The 26,139-nt window shown below is 35.0% G+C and overlaps 2 protein-coding genes across 2 annotated transcripts in view; one reads left to right on the top strand and one right to left on the bottom strand.

Moving 5' to 3' along the window:
* The window catches only part of LOC139688146 (phospholipid scramblase 1-like), a 20,952-nt gene extending 14,512 nt beyond the window's left edge, over positions 1-6,440 (top strand). The window contains exons 7-8 of the mRNA XM_071585574.1: positions 1,326-1,472; positions 6,375-6,440. Of these exons, the coding sequence (XP_071441675.1) occupies positions 1,326-1,472; positions 6,375-6,440 (213 nt within the window). The remainder of the gene's footprint in view (positions 1-1,325; positions 1,473-6,374) is intronic.
* LOC139687488 (deoxyribodipyrimidine photo-lyase-like) lies at positions 5,842-26,139 on the bottom strand. The gene is made up of 10 exons (XM_071584671.1): positions 26,030-26,139; positions 25,568-25,699; positions 25,327-25,453; positions 25,118-25,243; positions 23,864-24,066; positions 18,820-18,978; positions 16,875-17,073; positions 14,799-14,991; positions 12,752-12,993; positions 5,842-8,059 (listed from the first exon to the last, which is right to left on the bottom strand). Exons 3-10 carry the CDS (start codon positions 25,349-25,351, stop codon positions 7,893-7,895), a joined length of 1,314 nt encoding a protein of 437 aa, XP_071440772.1. The 5' UTR covers positions 25,352-25,453; positions 25,568-25,699; positions 26,030-26,139; the 3' UTR covers positions 5,842-7,892.

Genomic DNA, 26,139 nt, shown 5'->3' with positions numbered 1-26,139 from the left:
AAACGGATTTAGTGGCGCACGGACGTTGGAAATGCTGGAAAAGTGTTTCGGCAACGATTCTCTAAAAAAAACGGTCGTTTACCAGTGGCACGAGCGGTTCAGAAGTGGTCGTGAGTCAATCGAAGATGATGAACGCAGTGGCAGACCATCGACATCGAAAGTCGGTGAAAAAATTGATAAAGTAAAAGAAATGTTGGTCAATAACCGCAAATTAACCATCAGAGAAATAGCGGAGGACTTGAACATTGCCTATGGATCCACCCAAGACATTGTGGTTAATGATTTGGGTTTCCGTCGTGTAGCAGCAAAGTTGGTGCCAAAAGACCTCAATTTCATGCAAAAAAGAGACCGTGTTGACGTCGCAAAAGACATGATTTGCGAGGCTGAATCCGATCCCACATTCATCAAAAGGATCATTACTGGAGACGAGACGTGGGTTTATGAGTACGACACGCAATCCAGACATCAGGCAAGTGAATGGCGTTCACCAAATGAGCCGAGACCAAAAAAACCACGTCGTTTTCAGTCAAAAAAGAAGGCAATGCTGACGGTTTTCATGGATTACAACGGTGTAGTGCATCATGAATTTTTGCCAGAAGGCCAGACAGTAAACAAAGAGTATTATTTGGGCGTTATGAGACGTTTGCGTGAAGCAATTCGCCGAAAGAGACCAGAAATGTGGGCAGAAAACTCGTGGATTTTGCACCATGATAACGCACCGTCGCACAGTGCTATCATTATTCGTAATTTTTTGACGAAAAATGCAACAAATACCATCCAACAGCCACCGAATTCACCTGATTTGGCTCCCTGTGACTTCTTTCTGTTCAATCGAGTTAAAAAACCATTACGGGGAACGCGTTTTAGCAGCCGAGAGGAAGTAATGGAAAAATCGCAGGAAGCACTGATGGACATACCGAAAACCGAATATAAAAAATGTTTCGAGGATTGGATCAAGCGCTGGCATAAGTGTGTTGCAGTCGATGGGGATTACTTTGAAGGGGACAATATAGATTTAGATGAATAAACTTGTATTTTTAATTTTCTGAATAAATTCCGGGAAATTTTTGATCAAGGTAGTATACAAATTATGTTACATATGAATAGGCATGCAAGAACGCATGAGTAATTGATGTATGATATTATATCATAAATTTACATTTGATGTGAGAGATTTCAGATTTTTACCAATTTATGCCCATATATCATTGGAAAACTAAATAAATATTCATCTCCCCATATTTGGAATATGAGGTTCATTAAGTTGCTGGATGATGTCTTATTGTAACTGGACACTGAACTAATGTCCAACATTTTTCAATCAGATCCTGTCCTTTGATGGCACACGACTAGTTGGAAGCATTTCTAATCAATGGAATGACATTCAAGGGCAGCACAACTTAAGCATAATGTTTCCATCCGAGGAAGGTATCCACATGAGAGCAGTACTACTTGGAGCAGCTTTTTTAATGGTAAGTTTTAAATCTGTTCCAATAAAAGGTAAACCAAACAAAAGGAAATTATTCACAAGAAATAATCAAGAAGTTATGACACATAAATTTTACAATTTTCTTTTCGTCATTTAAAGAAACTAATTACAGGATCAGAAACTGAAAATGACAAGAAATTTCAACACAGTCACATTCTTGTCAAAACTTGGCCGTTAGTTCTGATTTTAGTTCATTATATCTTTGCTTCAATGAAAAAGAGAAACGGCAAGTCAACATCACATTATGTGGAACATGTATTAGAAAATGCCAAAAAATTGATTTCAAATTTGAAATTCTAAACGTGGAAAACAAAGGACAGAGATTGGATTCTTTAGAGCAATTGGAAGTCCATACTCCAAGGAGAATATTGTAAATGAACTGAAGTAAAAACCATGTATCTTTCCAACAACCTTTATTTGGTACTACTAGTGTCAACACATCGATATCATCATCAGGTACCAAATAAAAATTGGTGGAAAGATACACTGTGTTTTTTATTTAAGTGATAATGGATTTCCACAAGTTAAGCCTGAAAACATTGAATACATTGTAAATTTATCCCAAACATCTGCACTCCAGATGAGACAACACCACCTCTCCCCCCATGCTCTCCCTTTGACCTTCGAAGTATGTATCATGTATCAGGTCTTGTCATTATTATAAATGTACAGCTAATTCCCTCTCCCCATGTTCTTTCACCACGAGAGCTACTTAGGGGCATCTCCTCCCACTTTCTACCCTTCACCTCACTATGCAATCCCTCACTGATTCACTTCCAAACAATGTCTCCACCCTCCCTCACCTACCCCCCTAACTGCCCTTCCCCTACCTGAGATAAAGATGTATCAATAGGGAGGTCAGTGAGAATCTGTATCTGATGATGTTAAACATCAAAACCTAGGTTGTGTCTAATTAAATACTATGAAATTACAAAGTTGTAGTTTTGCAACAAAAAACTTTCACATTGGCCCTTTTCTAGGAAGGAATCAGCACACATTAGCTAATCCTTAAACCTATTTTGGGCACTTGGGGCATCAAAAATCAAGCCCATAATCAAATGAAATCGGGGTTAATTTTATCCATGATTATACATATGTACCGATACCTTTTACAGCAGAGTTACATGGAGGAAAAGTAGTGAAAACTTGAAGAAATGAAGACGTTTTGAGTGGCACAGATTAAAAATGCACTTTTAAATCCTGGTTAAGTGCTTCACTTAATTTTCTGTCCTATTAACTTTGGTTTAAAAAAATTATATTTTAACTTTAACAATAAGAATGCTGAAACTCGTGATGAAGTACTGTGCTGGTCTCACTGAATTTTCATTGACATTTTCCTCTTATGCTAACTTTTCATTCCACGAATCGACACCACCCTTTTACAGACTCGAACTTTTACTGCATTACTCATCAATGAAGCTTAAGAAAAATTCAATATACTTTGTGTACTTAACATGTGCTTTTCATAGAGAAAAGCAATTTTTTCATGAATAAAAATGGATTTCAAAGTTCAATCGACAGTAAAATCTCCAGTTCATGAATCCTTTTACGATGAATACCTCCTATTAACATATAAATCACGGTGGTCCCACCAAACTTGTATTAAAAAGCAGTTATTTTGATCTATTTAGAATGAACTCAGTACTAAAAAAAAACCTTTGAGCAACAAAGTGGAATAATTTCCCAAGCCACAAACCTCTTTACAAAGAAAAAGAGACGTTTCAGGCGTGATATGGTGGAATATCATGATTAATTAAAAATAGCAATTTTCCACAAAAATAATTTTTGTGGAAAATTGCTATTTTTAATTAATCTTTACAAAGAGACGTTTCTTGCCAGATGCATATTTTTTAGCAAAAATAAATTTCCAATTTTTTTTCCAAATGCTAGGGGAAGGAACGAGTGCCATTTCACATTGGTACAGCTCTCATGAAAGCTTAAGGCACTGGACAATACATGATTTGGGAATGGAAGGGTCAATTTTCTAAAAATCAGTTCCTACAAGAGGAAGAATAATGCCTCAAACCCACTGTTTACAGTGAACACAAATATGCCATCTTTCTTAACTCCCAAATAATGATGATACTGGTTTAAATATTATAAATTTTGCTGCAACTTATTTTGTAGAAGTAGTCCCTTTCAACCCAAGCAGACCTGGGGTTGTGGTTCACAGATCTGTTGATGACTCATAAGTAACCTGGTAATGGCAACAATGTCTTTTTTCTTTTACATTAATTAAAAAAGAATATCATATTCATGTTCCTTGCAATTTGTAGATTAATTTGATACTAAATGGTATGCAAATACAATGACTTTAAGTGCGATTAGCAAGTGGTTGATCCCAGGGTCAGTGATGGCAAATAGGAGCCATGCCCCTAGGGTAATATTTTTGTCTTCAATAAAATTCAAAATAAATAATACCTATACGTCCAGAAATAATTTTGAATACCAGCTGTCCCCTGAGAATAAAATTACCTATTTTAGACTAGGTTGCAGTCTCTAAATTAGCAAAATAGTTGTGAATTCAACACCATGTTCAACTTCCTCAGTAGTAAAAGAGAATATACAATTATTCCCATTCACATATGAAAATGAGCCCCATCCAAGAAGTTTTCTAGCTCTGCCACAAGATGTAAATGGGTCTAGTCATTACCTGACATACAAATTAGCATAACAAGCTGATATACAAACTGCAATACTGAGAATCAAAGACAAATTAGTGAATTGGGTCATATGCTTGATTTTTTGGTGCAAAAAAATGTATTAATTGATGGAATAATGTGAATATAGTCTCTGGAACACAACAGGAAATTCATGTCAAAATGACAATAATTGAAAAGTGACCAAATTCATTGGCAAAATCAGATTTTTCCAGATGACTTGGCAATCAATTGGACATCATCAACAATTTATCACCAGAATAAATCTGGTCATGTTGCTCAAGCACATGAGCCAGACCTCACAATAAATACCTTGTGCACCTTTCATTAAATGTTTCATGTCAGAAATAACCATAAACCAGTGCAATGCAAAAATTAATGTCTGCATTTTATCACATTGAGATGCTGTAGTTAGTGATATATCCCAGTCAAATAGCAAGAGGCACATATTTTCCCATCTTCACAGCCATCAGTTTAACATAGCAAGAGCATGCCAGTAGAATGATAAAAATTAAGCATGATGAATTTTAAATAATACTCATTCTGGTTTAAACATCACATTTTTTTCATTCATGGAAGTTAAATAAGTGCATTGAATAATGCAATTGGATGAAGTGAAGGATTTTTCAGCAGCAATGATCATTGTATTCATAGGGAATCACATTGGGAGAATCCTGATCATAGATGGACTAATAGGAAATGGCACTTGGGATTGATGTATACCACCTCAGTAGTTTGAGTGTGAATGTATTTCATAAATTGAAAACAGCATGAGATAAGGAATCAACAAAAAAGGACTATCAAATAGATTTCAGCCAGTCATGAGAGCAGTAAATAAATTTAATCATGAAAGAGAGAGCATGTACTTAACCAAAGAGATATTTTTATAGGATAGAGATATGGCAGTGTGTTTTGGGTAAAATATCTTTTTTGGTATGAAGTTTTCTTTCTAAGACAGGCCGAAAATAGGGAGGTATGGGGTGATACTTCCTAACAGTTCTTCATAGGTTGGCTGAGATAGTATGCACGAGCATAACACCATGCAGAATAGGGAAAAATTAAATAATCACTGTTTGACACTAAAGTAACTAATATATGCATTATGGAGTCTAGCTCACTAACATATTTATGGGATACTCTGGTTATAATAGGTGAATTAAATGAGAGAAAGGATGAAATTTATTTTTAAAATGGTTTCAAAAAACCTTAATACATGAATTGGTTCTGGAGTAATTGAATTTTTACTGTAGATGTGGAATATATCTGCCTCATTAAACCCATTGCTTTATTATGTGTCCACCATTGGAAGTTTTACTATTTTTATATTCTAGTATTTGCAGTTATTTTTAATAAATTGCTCGCAGAATTCAATCATTCATAATAAGTATTGCAAACAAAGGGAAAATTTCAAGAAATGATTGAGCTGTCATTTTGTAAAACCATGCTATAATAATGAACAATAAGGTAATGAGCATGTAAATACTTACATTCCTAGAAATTGAGTTTTTTTTACTACAAATGAACTTTTTAAGGTCCATGTTTTTACAATTCTCTCAATTATGTCCCTGGGTGGACGTATGTTTTCACCAATGAATGAGATCAGGTGTTGAATAGGTTCTATAACTAAAAAACTATGTAGTTGCCCAAAAACAAAATTTATTTTCATCATGTTTTTTTATGCATGTTAACAGTACTTTCCCAGTGGCTTGCAATATTAACAAAAATAAAATAATTGCAATGTTATCCAGCAAATGCTCTTACTTCTACATTATGCAGAGATAACAATAATTATCAATATTCTAATACATAAACATTAAGAATATAGTACATTACTCATTGTAGCTCATGAGATACAACAAGGACTTGCCTGTATGCATAATAAAATCCATAAATTAGCATAATTTATCATGAATCTCAGCTGGTGATGTCCTTTGAAGTGATATTCAATAACTTCAGTTGATTACTTAACTGAGACTACTCAGTAGTTCAAGACATTTGAACCTAACTTAAAAATACTCAAAATGCAAATAAAATTCGCCAGGGATTTTGGTTAAACCAGGAAGACCCTAAGTCTACAAACATTTTCAAAAAGAGATCTTTTGAGATTGCTTTGAGCTAGAAAAGATGAGCTTTTTCAATGTAAGATAACATATGCATAGTGCTGGCAGTTAACAAATTTCATCATTACTTACAGGTGCTAACAAAACTTTTATTTACTTTTTCAGCAATACATGTTTTTTGAGAGTTCTAAGAAGGCATCCAGAATAAGACTGAGTAGATTCAATCAATGATGACTTTACTTAAATAACATAAATCATTATGACTTGAATTCATGGGCAACCTGAACTATGGGCTATAACAATACGCCTGCTAAGAAAATATATTTATGCATAAGCTAATTTGTATAACTTCAGAACATGTAATTTATTATGTTGAATTTCTGTGAATTTTAAAGGACGCATGTATTGTGTCAAAAAGGAAAATTTTAACAAGGTTGTTAACAAAAGACTGCATTTTTATTGGCAACTTTCAAAATAATCAAACAAAAAGTAAACTTAAAGAAGCACGTGGATGTAGTTAACGAATTGGTAGTAGTGAACAGAACTGGAAACACTCAGACATATATATTGATCTTAGGGCAAGATTGTCCTAAATTTGTATAGGTACTATGAAATCCTATAACAATGAAAGGACTTTTTGAGAGGATGACACCAATTAATGTGTTGAATGACAAGATGAAGATGCGGTGGATATCCTTAGCAGGTATGAATTTGGAAACCACACTGATTGGTACGTCATGGCAACATCCACTTCAATTGACAAAGCATATTAGGCTCCACTTTTGGGAAACAGCTGCATTGGAGGGCTCGTGAAAAAAACAATAGTTTCACCTCCATTACAAAAGGCACTGCCAGATTAAAATTATGCTTAGTGAGTTAAGGACAGTGTTTACTATTAGCAGTAATGACTTTATTTAATAGCCAATACTGGATTAATTATAGTTGTACATCTAAAACTCTAATCTTTGTGGCATCGTCATTCTTTCTTAAAATTTTACAGGGCAAATTGGAGGACTGAAGGGAAACATTTTTTGAATGAGCAATATATGAGCTCTGATTCAAATTGACAACACATTTACATATACGTGATGCTACAGTACAACTCAGTCATTGAGAACCTTCCCTAGCATTGAGGTTTGGGTGAATGTCCAGGATACTTGCCCTGGTCAAATTGCAATTTTTAAGAAAATGCTTCCATAGGAGGGTCCACAACCTAATTTGTTGACTTAGAGTGCCCCTATAGTAAATCCCTGTAGCAGCATAACATTTCACCAGCATTCATGTATTGCCCATCAAAACTGTTTGCCTTTGATCAGCATATTTACCACATAAACTTGATATGAAAGTTGAGAAAAGCTCTGGATATTGCTACATTCATATAATGGCCAATAGAGGCAAATAAACATGACTAATAAGTATTATTTTGGTCAAAACAGAACTCAAATGCAACATAAGAATTTGCTCCCAAAACAGAAAATAATCTAAATATGAACAGCTTTTTCAAAAAGTATATTTAAAGTTTAATCAACAAGTGCAAAAATGTCAAATCTATAAAAATGCCTGTTAAAATATCAAAGAGAGCAATCGAAGTAATCTATACAATCACCACAAGAAAAATATTTATAAAAACCTTCGGGAAAATTAGTTTCCATTTTATGAAAACTAATTACTCTTGGAATAAATTTATTTTTTCCCTTGGTACTTGTGTTTTTTACCCCCATACCTTGCCACAAAAGCCGCAACATCAAACTTGCGTTTGCATCCATCATATGTCATACATCGTATTTTCCCAAAGATAGGGCGTTCTGCCCAACCTTGGTCATGAATTCCACATATAGACCACATACAACCTAGAAAACCAGAAGAATTTCACTTTCAAAGGCAATAGTAGCATGTAATATTTTCACTGTCAATTAATTATCTATTACTAGGCTATCTTCATTAACACTAAGATGTGGACCCGCAGCCAACTCATTTTCTAGCAAGTAGAACAATGGAAAAAATGGAATAATATCACCTACAGATAACTCTTATGTGCAACATCAATAGTATTATCTACACACTGCATTACATGCTGTTTTCCAAAGTTTATGAATGACAATCATTTTGAGAAATATGACTACAATTGTGGGGAAGCATAGCATCCCACATCCTGGATAAATGAATAAATATGTGCACAACTGACTTAGCAATTTTTTAAAGTAGAAATAATCAACCAGTTAAAATTCAAAATGTTGATATGATATGTAATGGTAAATCATATTTACCCCACATACTGTGAAATAGCACATCCAGAAAGTTTGGAAGATGGATAAAGAGAAAAACATGCATTGGAGCATTGGGCCACTGACCCGAGGCTCCAGGTTCAATTCCTGGGCATCCCTCAGGTCACCTTCAGCCAAGATTTACCATTTTTCTGGAACCAGATCTTCCTGTGAAGCCACAGGTGGCACAGAGAACAGAACTGGCCCTGATTTCACAATCTGTGAATTTCCCATTCTGTTGTCAAGCTTAGTACCAGGTTAACTGTCTCCTCACCTTCCACAACAACCTTCGCGTTGATTACTGTGATTATCTATCACACTAGGGATGGTGCCATTTTAAAAACTTGATTGAGCATGGAGATAGGAAACAACCTCATTCATTAACCCCAGGACATTTGTTGACAAGAGTATTTAAATGAGTCCAGGAAACTAAAGACCAGGTCATGTGTTGCACCTGATAGTGCAAGAGACATCTGCTGTCTTCATCACTCAAAAAACTTCCAAAACAAAACCAAGTGCAGCAGCAGAGAAGAAGACACCGCAGAGGCCCAAAACAGTGAGAATATGGACATGGAATGATGGGATCATACAAGGACAGGAAAATTGAAAAATATAAAATGGGAGATTTAGAGAGGAAATATAGATACATATTGTAGGCTGTGTGAGGCGAGAAGGAATTAGAGAGGGGATTAATTGAGCAATAATTATATCATAATACACAGAGGAGGGCAAGAGAGCCCTGGGGAATGGCAGTAGCGCTGAGCAAAAAGGTAGGAAGAAGCATAGTAAATACAGAGCAGGTGAGTGATAAAATATTATCAGTACTGGTAAAAGCTGAATCAACGAACTTGGTCATTATTTAGGTCTATGTACCAACAAGTAACCATGGGGAGGAGGAAATAACCAGGGTATACAGCCAATCAAAGGAAATAATTGTTAATGTCTCTGGGAGGAACCATTTAATTGCCGGCCTCGGTGGCGGCGGGGTAACGTCCTCGTCTGCCAATCCATGGGTCGCGGGTTCGATTCCCGCCTGGGTGGGTTTCTTCCACCTAGGGCTTGGGTGTTTGTAATCGTCTCCATTGTTATTCTTTGTTAATAGTCCGATGTAAAGGCCAGAGTGCTGTTTTCGGACTAAGGCTAAATAAATAAATAAATAATAGTTATATGGGATTGGAATGCAGCGATGGGCAAAGAGAGATGGCAGTGAGGTAGAGCACTATAGTTCAGGAACAAGGAATGACCATAGGGGGAAAGCAAAAGAGCTCTGCAGGAGAAAGGAATAATTGAAATTAACACCTGACCAAACACCAAAGTCGGTGCAGAAATGCGTAGAAAATTCTTGGGGATTCAGAGAGATATCAGTGAGACTATTTTATGGCTATGCACAAATTTACTTAATCATTTCTCACAATTTCCCAAGGTAAGATACAGCTTCAGATCATAATTTACCAGTGAAGAGTAAAAATGTTAGATTCAAAAGGACAAAACAGGGAATATAATTGGGGAAATGGAAAGCATACGACAAAAAGGATTAAAAGAATGGATTCCTGGGAGGCAATAGAAAAAATTCTGTGCACATAAGAGATGGCTACACTAAAAGAAAAATAGGCACAGATAAAGAGATACACATAGAACGCCGCTAACAAAATGATAGGAACAATTAATAGGAAAGGGACCACTTTTAGGGAAATGGGTGCGCTTCACAGAAAGGTGAAAGATCTAGCAAGAAGTAAGAAGGAAAAAACCATGCTCACTAATGAAAATAGAGTAGGAAAACTATTAAATGAACCAGGGAAGAATCAAGAGGAATGGAAGAAATACAAAGAGAAACTTAGGTAAAGACATTAAGAAAGCACACTTACACATAGAAAGACTAGACATAATATGACTAGGATGAGGATAGCTTAGATTCAGCTACGAGGTTTGTTCAAAAAGTATTGCGACTTTTGTATTTTTCAAAAATTATTCATTTATTCATAATATCTATTTTGTCCCCTTTAAATTAATCCCCGTTAGATATTGTACACTTGTGCCAATGCTTTTTCCAATGCTCAAACCACTTCAAAAAATCATTTTTTGTGATCTTGTTCAGCTCCTCCTTCGATGCCTTCTTTCTCTCGTCAATTGTAGCATAGCGTCGCCCTTTCATGGGCCTCTTCAGTTTTGGGAACAGGAAAAAGTCACTGGGGGCCAGATCTGGGGAATACGGTGGCTGCGGCATCATAAGTGTATTGCTTTTGGACAAAAATTTGCACACAAGTAACGATGTGTGAGCAGAGGTGTTGTCACGGTGCAAAAGCCAATTTTTTATTACACCTCACAACTCTTTAGCAATGTTAATGCGTTGCTCTTTTATGTTGAAATTTAGTAATTTTGGTACGAATTATGCGGCGACCCATACCAATGCCCAAATCATTGGTAAAAATTGAATGGCACGAGCCAATCAATATCATGTTTAGGTCCTCAGCAACTTCTCTAATGGTGATTCAATGATTGGCCAATACTATTTTCTTCACTTCATCAATGTTTTCGTCAGTTGTTGACGTGCTCGGGCATCCAGCACGCTCTTCGTCGTTCACATCTTCTTGGCCTTCTGAGAAAATTTTGTCCCACCGATAAACGTTGCTTTGGTCCAAGGCAGCTTCTCCATCTACCACAGTCAACATTCAGAATGCGTCCGCGCACTTAATTTAATTTTTAACACAAAATTTGATACAGATTCTTTGATCCATTTTTCGGAACAGGCAAAAATCAAAGACAAGTCAAAACATGTCCAAGCAAAACAGCTCTCAAGAATTAATTGAACAATCAAAATGGCCGAACTTTTCAGCATAAGTGAGAGACATTAGCACCAACATAACGCCACAAATAAATCGAAAATCAAATATATACGTAACCTGCAAAAATTCAAAATTCACAATACTTTATGAACAGACCTAGATAGAAAGGACAAAAAGAAATTGAAAACAAATAAGGCGGAAGTACTTAAGGGTTAAGAAAAGTGTGGAAGGAAGAGTTTTCATGGGCTAATTTGTAGCAATTATGAAGATGGAACTTGAACAGAAGATTTTGTTAGATGTAATGTTAGTTTTGTTTTGTTCGATAGAGTTAGTTCCCAACCCAAAACAGGGAAAGGCAACCATTATGCTATAACCATTGAACCAAAAGCTTGATTTTATGCGCAGCATACATGCTTGTAAGTGGAACTTATGATCATCATTAAAAAAATGGAGAGACGGGTTATACCAGGTGCCCAAGTATGATATCTGGATTTCAGACACCAGATGGTGCACCAATGCAGTTTGTGGTATAAAGATTTGACATTTTGTTGAGCCATCAACTAGTGTCAGACTTGTATGAGTGATAAATTGAAAAAGTGTCAGCATAGTGTTGTATTACTGCATTCAGTAATACAACATTATGATATTCTCTTTGGCATAACTACTTGTAAAATAGGCATCCTTCCAGCAATTACGGTGCCATACCTTTTGATATCAACCAATAAAAAAGTAAACAGAGTTTTTACCAATAACAAATTGTTATTAACTTTGTAGTTATGGAATTGTGATAGCAGATGCATATTTAGAATACTTTTGTGTAGCTTTCTTTGAATATTTAGCTAATCTAATGTAAACTCTCTGGGCAGTACATGTTTAAAAGGGTGCTACCATTTCTTTAAATGTGTTCCAGTTATATACTTGAAATTAAGAATAACAATAAACACAATAGTATAAATTATAATAACACACATAATAATAATAAATATTGTTACATGAAACATAATTCTTTTGTTCATCCACATGCTGCATGTCAAACCCAGGCCCTCTGGGTGTGAAGCCAGTAAATTAGCAGCCACACCATCCCGATTCCCCCAGGATAAAAGAGGTTATTGAGGATAGGGTAAGAAGAAGGATGAAGTAAAGCAGGAACATTAAGACGTCCAGGATATGGTTGGGAGGTAGGAAGCTGTTGAGGGGAATGCAAAGAAGTCAGAAAAGTCATGCTGGATGGTACTGAAGAGAAGTCAAATGAACCAAAGGATACAACAGTGCAGGTTGAAATGTGTTTACACAGTGCAGAGGTGCTTTACAGGTTTCACACAAATATGTTCTAAATTTTAAGGATAATTCAAACTTATCCCAAATTAATAGACTATTCATAATGATTATCCAATTTAAAAAAAATAGTGAATGACTTTCACAGTTACCTGTTTACACACTTAATAACTCTTAGTTTGTATTAAAATTAAAAAATAAATAATTAATTACTACATACCAACATAACCATTTGGATCACGGCCATCCAGATTATAACGATCATTAAGGTATATGGCATCGGCTAAAGCCACTTCAGGGCTCTCAGTCCATTCTAAAATTTTTTTAGCCCAGTACATGCGAAGGAAACCATGCATCTTCCCTTCCTTTACAAGCTGTATTTGAGCTGAATTCCACAAGTCATCATGGGTTAGCGCCTCCTCTAATTGGGTACGAGTGTAAAGGTAACTTCTTTTATCTTTCCTGGAATGAATTAGACAGGGCATGCGATATATTCCAGTCGATTCACAACTATGAATAATAAAAATAATCAATAATGGAACACTTGCAAGTGGGAGACATTTGCTGGAATAGAAAAAGGCTATAAGTAGTCTTTGGAGGAAAGAGTCCATTTGAGGGGCTAAATGAAGAATTTAAGACCATTTCCCACTAAATTTCCCAGAGGTAATGCCACCCATGTCTCACAAAATTATTTTCTCTCCATGTAAAAGATGCCTAATCACAATTACAGAAAGTGGCAACAATTTGGAGAAATCTAAATGGCAGTTGTCAATGTCTTCACTCTTACGATGGGCTATAAAAAGCTTTTTTTAAACAAAAAATCCAATAAAACTAACACTATAAATGGATGAATTTATGATAAGAAAAATACCTTTTTTTGCAAAAAGATATATCACCCCCCAATACAAGGGTAATTTGAAAAGTTCTCCTATCTAATATCCCATTCCACTGTTAAAATGTGATAAGCCCGTACAGATGAAATGCCAACAGCTTCAGAAATTTCTTGCACTTTCAGTTGCCCATCCTCCGTGATAACTTAATGCACTTTTGCAATAATTTCTGGGGTATCGGCTCATTTAGGTTGATCACTGCACAGACCATCATCTAAGCTGTCCCGACCAAACTTTAACTTGATTGCCCACTTCACAACAGTTGAATATGAAGGAGCAGTCTCCCAGGGTGTTCTGAAAGTCAGCATGAATTTCCTTTGCTTTCATGCCTTTCTAAACTAAGTATTTAATCACTGCTCGAATCTCAATTTTTTCCATCTTCACAAATCACTACATGGGAACAACAACAGAGAGGCATCTACACCACAAATCTCTTCCCAGAGCACTGAAGTGTTCACTCATAAAGGATTTCCTATTACTACATGGGAAACTTGTTGCGCTAGCACTGAGAATCTTTCAAACTATCCTCGTACCTTTGGTTTTTTCATCCAGAATGAGTTAACGTTAATTCTTCTAAAGGTAAAGACATTATACCAACAACAACAATGATTTTTTAGAACTCACTTTATAAGTATAGTCCCAAGCTAGAAAATTTATACATAGCCCATATAAATATGTTAATAATGTTCTCTAAAATAGAACATTATTCTTAAATATAATTACAAATACTTTATAAGATGCCACAAACATCCCTCATGTCAATCCACCACATGCTGCAAATAAGGTCACTAATAACACCTTCTTGTCAACTGACATTGTATGAAATAAAATGTGCAACCATTACTTCTCCTTTTGTTGGTTTTTTTTCTATTGCTGCTTTTCCTATCTATTGCTACTTATTGTGCATTCTTTCATTTCAGTTTAAGGAGGTGAATAGACCACCTTTTCATTAATTTTCCTGATTTATTTTTTTATAACATTCATTTATATAATTCAGATTACACACCTTCATGCAGTTTCTAAGACAATGAGCAAAAGCCCACAGCTCCATGCTGCATTTCAATGTAAAAGTCCTCTATAAATAGTGGTAAATATTATTAATATTTCTAAAACACATCTTGCAAAATTATGAGCATGCTAATGAGACTTGCAAACTGACTTCTATGTACCTTTCAGAATTGGGGATAGAGTATAAATGCACAGTTTAAAGAACTTCACCTTTAAGTTTTTAAAAAGAAACCCTATCTTGAAGGGTAGGCATGATTTAGTGGTTCATGTTAGTGACCTTACTGAGGATAACAACCAGTTAAAAGTTAATGAGATGTTTCAAGAATTGTATTTCAAAATATATCCATGCATTTCCCTCTCCATTCATACTTATGATCATTCAGTGTTTTCTTTGCCCAATCATTAGTTCCTTTAATGCTGTCATATTGTGGATTGTGAAAGCAGAAATTATCCGACAGTTCTCTACGCACCACCGCCTCTTCGACAAATGCATCAACACTCTCAGGAAACTTAGAACGGTGCTGTTTTACCTCCAGGATACTTCTTTGGACAGATAAATGACCTGCATGGAAAGAGAACTTTATGAATAATCAGATGTACACCTAATTTACACAATATTCATCAATTAATTCATATAATTTCATTTTTATGTTTTGTGTGATTCACAAGGTAAGAAATTTCCTTCATGAAGAAATGTGAGATGAAATCATTCCTTCACTTTTTATCCTCAAGCAATCCAATTAATACAAATGAAATTCTACATGCAAGTCAGGAAATGTCAAGCCAAAAATTTATTATACTACAGTATACAATTTCTGTGAACAACTCCTTGCATACAAAAGCTAGAATTTGATCAGGACTCAAGAATTGATTATCATTATTGGTTTTCCGTGCATTCTATTATACTCACTGAAATTTACATGATGATTATCAGTTACAGGAGTTGACAAGGGAAAGTATTCTAAATATTCAGTGAGAACTTCCCTTACATCTAATATACCTATCCTGTTCCTACCCCTTCCTCGCTTGCCTAACATTCTCCCCCCTATCACAGCCTTCAACATCCAATCGCCAATCAAAACACTCTGCATCCAGTTATCCTACCTCCTTGGGACTTCTACTAACAATCCCCTCTCTTCCCCAACATGGCTTAGCACTTCCTTGTTTGATTTCATTTTACGAACAAAAGCCCATCTATCCTAATTTTTGTCCTACTATTATAATGTTTATATTACCCTTTCTCTTTTCAAAAACCTGATAACCCTTATTTGTTTATGTTGATCATCATCTGATACCTAACACATTGATTTTCTAGTGCACTCAGCAATGACTGTAACCCCTTGGCTGACTTAAGTTGTCAAACTAAAGCTTAACTAACTTGGTTAATTAAAGCTTTTCATGGACAAACCAGACTGATTTTATGAGTTCCCAACCAACTTTCATTCCATTCTCCAGTTCCTCCCATACCATATCCACTACATATCAGTTCAAAGGCATTGGTGATGATGGACATCCCTGTGTAACCGCTCTCCCTAACACTTGCAATCCTCACTCTCCATCCACCACGCACACCTGAGCAGTTTGACACAGGTACAAGTTATAAGTTGCCTTTCCCCCAATGGACTCCTTTATTCTGCAATCGTTCATTAATTCTACCTAATTTACTTCTATCAGATACCTTCTTGAAATCTACAACAAGAACAAATGTGTGTACAAAAGTACACACTTATTATATGCTATCCTCCTTTCTACTAGTCATTTCATAACTGCTATGAATTATGAAAGCATCTCCCCTTCCTGTCCCCCAAGTAATAATTTGTCCTCCTCTCCATCCTCTGACTTATGATCCTGGGTACTACTTTAGCTTCATCCTCACAAATGGTTGCTCTCTTTGGTGGGATGGAACTAACACTAAATCTGATAAAAGTAGAATATTTAACTTCTATAAGTATTATTCATTTTATTACTAAGGCAGTTTTAAGCACACAGCTGTAGATGAAGTTCCTTCTGCAGACAGAAGGAACTTCATTACCCTTCTTATTTACAGAAAGAACTTATCATCACCTACAGTATTCAATTCCTAAACGCATTTACCACAAAAGCATAGACAAAAATCAGCTTCATAAATTTCAATACACAGTTTTAAGATTGATATTACAATTAGCTACCAGGTTCATTCATTTTATACTACAATAATTAACTCACTATACGTTTTGGGGATGTTATGAAGCTTACTTAAAGCTACTACAGAATTATACATAAAGGATATGAATAATGAACAGTAAATAAAGAGGTAGGGATGCTAATTAGCAGAATCAAATTACTACTGACATATATGAAAAAACAGTCCAATACCACAGAACTAAAATTCCAACAAAGACAAAATTAATAAGAATAGATTTAAAATTATGATTTTAAAGCAGAGATAATAATGGATTATCTTACCAAAGTGAAACCATGGTGAAAGTTTACTGAGAGCATCAATTGTGGGGTCATTGCGCTTACTTCCAAAGAGTCTGAGTCTTTTAGAAATGAATGATTGAAGCATTTCAAGGCCAGCACGAGTGCCTGGTTTGGCCCACTTTACTTCATCCACACTTCTGTCAACTTGCAAAGACTTTTCTGCTTCATCCCAGTCAATTGGCTAAATACCCAAAACCATGAAATCAAAAGATTGTTTTTACTTTACGGCATTCATCAATCAACATGAAGATTTTCAAAATTACAACTCCTGATAATGATGATATAACCCATTAAGATACAATCTGAAATATTTCTGAAAATACCACACTTTTGTTAATATTTGGCAGAAGATTTAAAGTAATTGTAAGTAAATATAAAGATTTAAAGTAAAAAATCATACAGAAAATATTATAAAAAGTTGAACACCACCCTGCCTTTTTTCTAATTTACATCATCGGTTTTTCATATGGATCAAATAAAAACCACAGCGATCAACCTGGCGGTTAGGTAGGTGAAAGTAGTTGAAACTTGTGATAGGAAAGCCTTAGGGCAAATGAGAATTATGCATTCATCGTAGTACAGCTAGGTTTTCCCTGCACAATAGGTGGCTTCCCATCAAGTTTCAGTATCCAGAAACTCAGTGTCACCAAACCCACAGCATGGGTTATAGTCGAGTCTATTCAAAGGCATAACTTGGAATTCAATCCCACACCCCCCAGCCAGTAGCCAAACAATTCACTTTGCCATATACATTACAAAGTTGAAGGTTCTTTAAGAGTTAATGGCTTTGTAATTTAGCTGATATATGTTGGCAATGGGCATAATTCAGCATTATGCCAAGTTCACTGCCAGTTTTCACTGAATTTTAATGTGCTGCCGCATATGACAGCTTGGTAAACCATGCATACGTAATGAAAGTACAAGCTGTACACTGCTGTGCTTAAGTGGAAGATTATTATATATCACAACAACATTTTTCAGCTATGAAGTTAGTTTATTATTTTTCAATCAGACCTTGTATAAACTCTGCTAAAACAAATGAGAAATCTCACCAATAATGAGATTCTTAAAGACTAATAATTTAAATCAGCCAGGAAAAACTGTTTTCAAGGCATGGCAACTCCAAAAGAATCATATTTCCAAGGATAGTAGCCCAAATTTGGTAAAAAAATTTCAGTTTATTCCAAAATGACGATATTATTTAGAGGCTGGACAGAAAATAATGACTCATTGCAGAGAGAAATTTATGGAGGCTATAAGTTAACTCCTCAAAGACAACTCAGTGGACAACTTTTTCACATGCAAGGTCCAAAGGTCAAGAATAAATTTAGCAAATGGTTTTTCCAGTACATATGCACATCATACTACTTACGATCTTCAATTGTTTAATCAATCAGAATTTAAGGTAATATAACTAAAAAAATACATAAAATTCAAAATATTTACCATCTAAACATTTCCTTAATGAAAATTGATTGCATACATTACATTTCACACTATCAAATTTCAAATGGATATAAGCAAAGATTCCATGAAAGGTTAATCTTTTAGACTGAAATTCTGTGCCACTTGATAATTTTCCTCCTTCAGATAATTTCTTAGTAGTCTATGGTTGATGACAATCCCATTCAAAATATAAACTACACATTGGAGTTCATTAATTGGCCAGTATTTAATATGTGCATTAATGCTATGCTTCCAGGGAATTAAATTCAACAACAAGAAAGACTTTTCTTGAACCTTGATACCCTAATAACAAAATATTATTTAATTAACATTCACAAAAACTTTACAACAATGAATAACATAGGAAGGCACAACAGTGCACAAATATGGTTAATGTATCATCAACAAGCATTTTAAGTGGAAAGAACACACGTTTTGGGAAAAAAACTTAAGATAGCACAAAATAAGCTGAAATACTCACCTCTGCTTTCACTTTCACAGGAAAGGGATGCTTTATTACTGGTGGAAACTGAGTAAGATATTCAGGCAGTTGCTTCGTGATCTTCCCTCTGATTGTACGTGCTGCATATTCAAGTTTATTTGATGCTTCCCACACAGGCACAATATTATGGGCATCAACCTGCGGAAATATAACATTCATTGAGAAGATCATAATACGTATATAACACATGGTTATGACAGGGTGACCTAGTCATGTCAGGCACAAGTAAAGAGGCCATAAATATGTTTTCAAATACAGTATAAGACCAAAATTTATATGAAAATCTGTATATAATTTAATTTGACAATGCTATATTAGTACACGTTTACTTAATTTATTTGAAAAAATGAAAATTTTTTCATTTTTTCAGTTCATTCGTAGGTGGTTCTAGTTCTTGCGTAAGTTCGGTGCAGATCATTTTTAGACCTGGTCCCATAGTGGTGAATACCACAATTTGTGTCATACATGGAAAGGTTTACAAAAGTGTACAATAGTAATACATAAATATAAATACATGGCAAAGGTGAAATGTTTAATTTATGGAATAATGGACGACAAGGAGCATTATGCTCTGCTTTGACAATTAGGCGTACGGCTCGCTTTTGAATTTTAAATATTGTGTCTGCAAGCGGAGAAGAACCCCAGAAAAGGTAACTATATACTATACAGGAGTAGATATTTGCATAATATATTGACATAAGGACATCCATTGTTACGGTAAACCTGATGCTTCTAATAAGGAAGCAAATGGTATTCAGTTTTTTGCCCAGGTGACATATATGCTCCCACCAGGACAACCGCCCGTCTAGAACTATTCCTAGGAATTTTGCATGGGGCGCTTGGGGAATTAGTTTTCCATTTGATTCAATTGCAAAAGTGGCCATGTTTTTGTTTTTATTTGCAAAGTAAAGTAGTTGGGACTTTTCCACATTTAAATTCAGCTGATTCCTGCTACACCATGAGTTCAGATGTTGAACGGTTTGTTTAGCATTGTTTGTTAAACTTTGGACTGTAGAGGCAGTGAGTATGATACTGGTATCGTCTGCAAATAGGAGTGGATCATCCCTTTCGTTGGTTCTTATATTCTCAGGTAAGTCATTAATGTAGAGGAGAAACAGGATAGGACCCAGAACTGAACCCTGTGTGACACCTTGGCATACAACTTTACCAGGAGAGATGAATTTTTTTCCATCATTGAGCAAAACCATGAGCTGCTGACAGCCCTGAAGATATGAGACTAACCAGTCATGTTCATTGCCCCTAATGCCATATTTATGCATTTTTTGTAATAGTAAATTGTGATTTACTGAGCCAAATGCGTCAGAAAAATCAAAGAACATTCCTCCAGATTCTAACTTGCAATCAAGAGCTGTTAATATATTATCTATTGCCTGATAAGTAGCAGATTTGGTGGACCTATTCTGCCGAAAACCATGCTGAAATTTTGACAGAATCTTCTCAGATTCAACATATGGGATGAGGCGATTGAGAAACACTTTCAAATATTTTGCTAAACTGATTTAGGAGAGATATTGGGCGATAAGAATTCATATTGTGGAGGCTACTTTTCTTTTTATAGAGCGGGATAACTTTTGCAACTTTCAAAGGAGGTGGGAATATTCCTTGCAGCAGGGATTCATTTATAATATGTAATAGAGGTGTCCTGATCAGATGAAATGAGCATTTAAGAACTGGGCTGGGAATCTCATCCAACCATGAACTAAATTTATTTCGTAGATTCTGAAAAATATTTTTCAATTCTATGTCTGTGCAGGGGTAAAGAAATAAGGATTTGCAAGAGCTGGTAAAGCTTGGCTCCAATGGGTGAGCTGGATTTAGGGGGGCACTTGTTTTGGACAAAAATTCATTGAAACTATTTGCTAGGATGCTGTAGTTGGAGATAGGATGACCTATTTTTGGACACATTCCTGTAACACTAGGCATATAAATACACTAAACACAATTGTTCATTAAAAAAATCCTTCCACAAAACAAGTGCTTTATACAGTGTGGTACAATATTATTACGAAGCCCCCAATTGAATTTTTAAAAAATTAGAAAATGATAATTAGATGTTTAAAATATATTGTGTCATGAAGAAGATATGATAGTTGAATTCGGAAATGATAACAAGTTTTTTTGAATGATAAATGTCTATGGCATAATTTTGTTTGCCTATTGTGGTGTGCTTAAACAATTGTAAATTTTCACTGAAATAACCTGTCAAATTAAAGGCAAATGAATATATTACTATAATTGTTATAAAAACTTTCAATGAGACATTTGAAAATTAGAAAAATCAATCCCAGTCACACAAGCACAAGGCTAATTATGGTAATGAATGAAAGATATGCATCAAGGACGAAAGCTAAGTGGGGGGAATGAGAGAGGGGATAGGCTCTTTAATTTTCCAGAGGTTTAGACTGGAAGAATAATGATTAAACCAAAACATATACCTCATTCAGACTTGAGAGAAGTAGGTAGTGAATGGAGAGTCAGCATTAGCATTGTCATGCAGGGGGGAGCAAAACAGGTCAGCCTACTGGCAATCATGCTTTTCAACATACACTCAAATGTATAGTGAGAGGGGCGGGGAGAGGGATGGAGTCAGGAATGAAGTAGGTGGGGAATTCAGGGAGTCAGAATTGCGGATGGTAAAAAGTTTTATCTCATCAGCAGGGATTACAATCAACGCTGAGCACATTTCAAATCACCATGGTAGGTATGGGATGAGAATCAATTTAACAAAGGTACCGAGGCTCAATAAATAGGTGATCTAAGTTAAATATTTAAATTATAGGTCATAAGCCAGAACAGAGAGAATAGTTTACCTACCTAGGAAGTGTTTTCCATGGGCGTATCGTTTTTAAGTAATTAAAACTAAGAAATAACAGACATATCTGGATAAAATTTAATGTGCATATTGATTGGACCTTATGTACAATATACTGTAAATTACAGCTAATAATGTTGATTTGTCCTCAATTGTTCCTTGCTCAACTTTGTGGAAATTCATGTTTATTAAATGAAGAATACAATGAAGATAAGAAGCTCACAGTTCCATTAAGTTCCTTCATTTGAAAGATTACAGTGCCAAGCAAATCCACAATGAAATGATAGTTGTTTATGGAAATGATAGCTCATCTAATGACACAGTTATGAAGTAAAAAGGAATTTTCAAACTGACCTCAGTTTCCTCACAGACAATCCATGAAGTAGAAGACCATCACAAATAGATGATGCTGCAATAGTGAAGAAAGTAGGGGACTTTATCCAATTAGGCCAAAGAGCAACCATCCAAATGATCATGAATGAGACATCTTAGTTACGACAGTAGGTGGAAAATTATTCAGGAAGAATTGCACATGTCAAAGACGTCAGCACAGTGAGTTCCACGACTACTGACTCCTATCAAGAAGCAAACTGCATGACTGGCAATCAAGGTGGTGTGGGTTTGAAATTTTGCAATATCCACCCTATTCTTCTGATCTTGCCCCAAGCAAAATTTTCTTACTCCTAGAACTTAAAAAAGCATTGCTGGCTCAGAGATTTGACAGCACAAATGATGTCATTGAAGACGTTTTTGACATAATCTGCTGAGTTCTACAATGATGGTCATCAAAAGGTCAAGAAAAGCTGGTATAAATGTTTAATTCTGGGTGGTGACAATGTAGAGAAGTCTTGAGAATAAAAAATAAAAATTAAGCTTCTATCTCAAGAATTTTTAGTAATAAAGAGAAGTTTTTGATACCCCTGGTAGACTTAGATGGTCAAAGTAGTGGGGACACAAGAAGAATTGTATTTGGCAAAGAAGGTTTTACATGGAGTTGATGACAAGACTGAGTATGGATGTTCAGAAAAGATTAGCAAAAACTATGATAAAAATAATAGCTTTGCACAGCATGGGAGCTTGGTCACTGAGGCAAGACAATAGGCATAGAATGGCTGCTTTTGAGTCGTCGGTGAGGAGAGGGATAGAAAAGGTAAAATTGATGAAATGGAAAACAAATGACGAAGGCATGCCAGGAGGTGAGAGGGTAACAGGGAGAAATCTAACAAGGCCAGAAGTGGATGCAGAGCATTTTGATTGGCAATGGAATGTTGTAGACTTGAGTTAGAGGGGAGTACAATAAGCAAGAGAGGTAAGGAAGAGGAAAAGAATAGACATGAAGGAAGAGATGAAGTGAGGCAGAAAATACCATATTTGACAGCATATAAGATGCATCTCTATTCTAAAATCATTGCTCAAAAATCATCAATGAGTTATATGTGAAGGGTTGCACTCCATGGATTAATGTTCAATACCAAATGTCATTAAATGAAGAACACAATGTATATGTCCACTGTTCTTTCTTTGGAAATATGCATTGTGTTCTTCATTTAATGAACATGTACTTCCACAAACTTGAGTTGGAAACAATTGAATACCAAACGTCATTTTTACCTTAGATGGTTTGTACTACCTATTTTGAGTCCATAACATTTAGATCATTATATATACTTCTTATATATGTAATATTTATTATTCAATTGAAGAATGTAACATCCTAGTCTGACAACCCTGAGGTTGTGGGTTCAATTCTTGCATAGGTAGAAGTTCCTCTGCCTTGGACTTGGATTTTTGTGGTTGTCCTTTTTGTAATTTCATGTTTTTAGTCTGATGCACATGGCCAAATATTGGCTATTTGCAGATTAGTAATAAATAAATGAATGTACTTTGAAGCATCAAAAAAACCTAAAAGAACATAATAATCCCGCATATAATAATATAAGCAATATAATCTTTATATGTTGCAATACTAAAAAGAGAACAATAAAGTCATTCTTGCATATTCAAGGTGTTACTTCATGTAGATTTTGACCTATCCATACATATGAGGAAAATATTATAATTTGCTATATGATGAAAATGTCTATATTTTATTGCTCTTCTGATCCTAATTAATGACTATGCATTGTGAGAAACACATTAGGAACTATACCAAAATAAGGGTACATACATGGAGCACATAAAGCAGCTTACCTGGCACAGAGGGACATCAGAAGGGAGACCTTTTTGAACTGATTCAACCCAAGACTTAGGAATCCTAAGAGGACTGAAATCACACACAACAGCTCCTATTGAATGTTGCTTCACAAAGTTTGGTAATACTGAAGCAGCCTCCCCAAAAAGAAGATGAAACTGGATGTCCAGAGTCTTCAACTCCGTTTGTACTTCACTCAATCCTGAATTGCATCAATATGATTAATCATAAAGGAAAGATTTAAAAAATGCAACGAAATTCTTCAGAGAATATATTAACTTAACAACTTAACTTAACAACATTTTATAAGTTATTCCCAACAAATTTAGTTAAACATTTTAGCCATACTGCATAGGAAAACAAAGTATATTACATTACAATAAATGATTATTAAAAAGTCCATGTAACAAATATATTTACTGTTAAATCTCTTGAGGAATACTGCATTGAAAGCAATGTGTACCTTAAAACTGTGAAGTGTATTTCTAGTTCTTTCTACTGCAAATGCAAACCTTTCTCCTTTCTTTTTTATCTCCCCGATTATTAATATCTTGGATCTGATAATGATGAAGACCGGGGATTGTTTTTATCATGACTCAAATCTTTGACAAAATTTTATAATCATTAAATCAAATGTCCGCCATGATGTGTTAGAACAACAATAGTATAACATGCATTGGATGGTATTTCAATAATCATATTCTCCAATGCTCGTTTTCATTTTATGCCCAACTACATAACTGACCTGCATTATTCATGAATGTATCCTGCTCAATTATACTGACTGAGAAAAAATAACGATCATGCTACCCCCAATAGAAATATGAATATCTGCAACACGTAAAACACTGATTCTTCCTCTCACTAAACCACTCAATACATGGCCAAATCTATGACACTTTTAACGCTAGTTTATGTAGAAACTTGGATCATACATATCTATTTAACTTATTCCAACCTATAGTTTGCAATGATTTCAAATGATGATTAATTCTCTCCATTCACTACATAATGTTTTTGGCGCCCTATTTTATTTGACCATCCTTTGACTTACATGTTTTACTAACTATGCGAGTGAAATGCGATATAAAATTGTCATGATGATTTACATGTCAAATTGCACAACTAATTTTACCCATATTAATATTGTATTTTTACACCTTATGTCGCTAATTAATTTAATGGTAGGAGATTGCATAACTGAAGTAACCTCCGTGCATAAAACATAACAAACTCATTTAAAATAGCCTTACCTCCCAGGAGAAATTTGAAGTGACGAATTGTGGCATCCAGAAATTTCGGCACAAGACAGAAACAGACATGAAGGCCAACTTTATTTTTCAAGGCTAACTTTTGTGCAAATAGCATTGCCCAATTATCTAAAATAAAAAATAAGCAGGCATATAATTATAAAATTCTGACATTTTTAATGCAAAAAACAAACCCTTGACAAATACTTTACCTTGAACCCTCACATCTCTCGACATCCAATACACAATTCCCTTAGAATTATCAGGCACATCTGCAATTTTGGTAAGTACTTTCACTCTTTTCTTGTTAAATTTAAAATCGCTGACTGAACCAGCTGCCTAAAGTGCAATTAGAAAAGTATTACTCATTAACCGTAAATACTATGAAACACTAAGACTCTGGCTTTTTTTAATATACGGAAATTAAAACGAAACAAAAATATCCAGTGAGACCTGTTTTCGATCGTTTTCCCAATTTTATCCAAATATTTTCCTCCGCTTTTGAGGCACTGGAAGTTGAATCACTCAGATGTTTTTCTAGCTTTAATTTCTTTGGAGGGGGCGATTTTGCCATTTCTGATTTATCTGAAAATTAAAATTAAAAAAAGATCAACAACATACAAAATAAAAATAATGTATCTTTATCAAACTAAATCAAAACCTCTGAGTTCAAATTTTAAATATCAACCCGGGTTTTATTGTTAGACAGTAATTCAGATAATACAACAACTAGAGATAATTATTTGACATAGGAGTAGTCATTCAACCACTAAATACGGTTAGAATCACCACGAATTTTTTAATAACTAAAACGTGGTTCTATAAAAAAGAGGTCAGAAACACACCTGACGCCCAACAACTCTTCGATTAAAATGTCTTAAATTGTAATAATTTAAATATATTTTTGTTACTTACATATTTTTTCCAAATTCTGATCAATTAATGACTTAATCGCTGATACTGTTAGTCATGAATCTAGAAAAAGTGAACATAAAAGGCAATGGAAAACCGGGGCTGTTTACAAA

The sequence above is a fragment of the Hetaerina americana genome, unplaced genomic scaffold (genome assembly GCF_022747635.1).
Source record: "Hetaerina americana unplaced genomic scaffold, ioHetAmer1.1.p SCAF_2, whole genome shotgun sequence".
Lineage (NCBI taxonomy): Eukaryota > Metazoa > Arthropoda > Insecta > Odonata > Calopterygidae > Hetaerina > Hetaerina americana.
The sequence above is the reverse complement of the archived record's forward strand: the minus strand, read 5'-3'. Positions and strand labels throughout refer to the sequence as shown.

Bases quoted from the DNA above. Each gene is read 5' to 3' on its own strand.
- LOC139687488 (XM_071584671.1), bottom strand. From the start codon at position 25,351: ATGTCGAGAGATGTGAGGGTTCAAG. The intron at 24,067-25,117 runs GTAAGGCTATTT...GATGCAATTCAG, and splicing joins CTTCAAATTTCTCCTGGGAG to GATTGAGTGAAGTACAAACG. The intron at 18,979-23,863 runs GTAAGCTGCTTT...ATATTTCCGCAG, and splicing joins CTGATGTCCCTCTGTGCCAG to GTTGATGCCCATAATATTGT.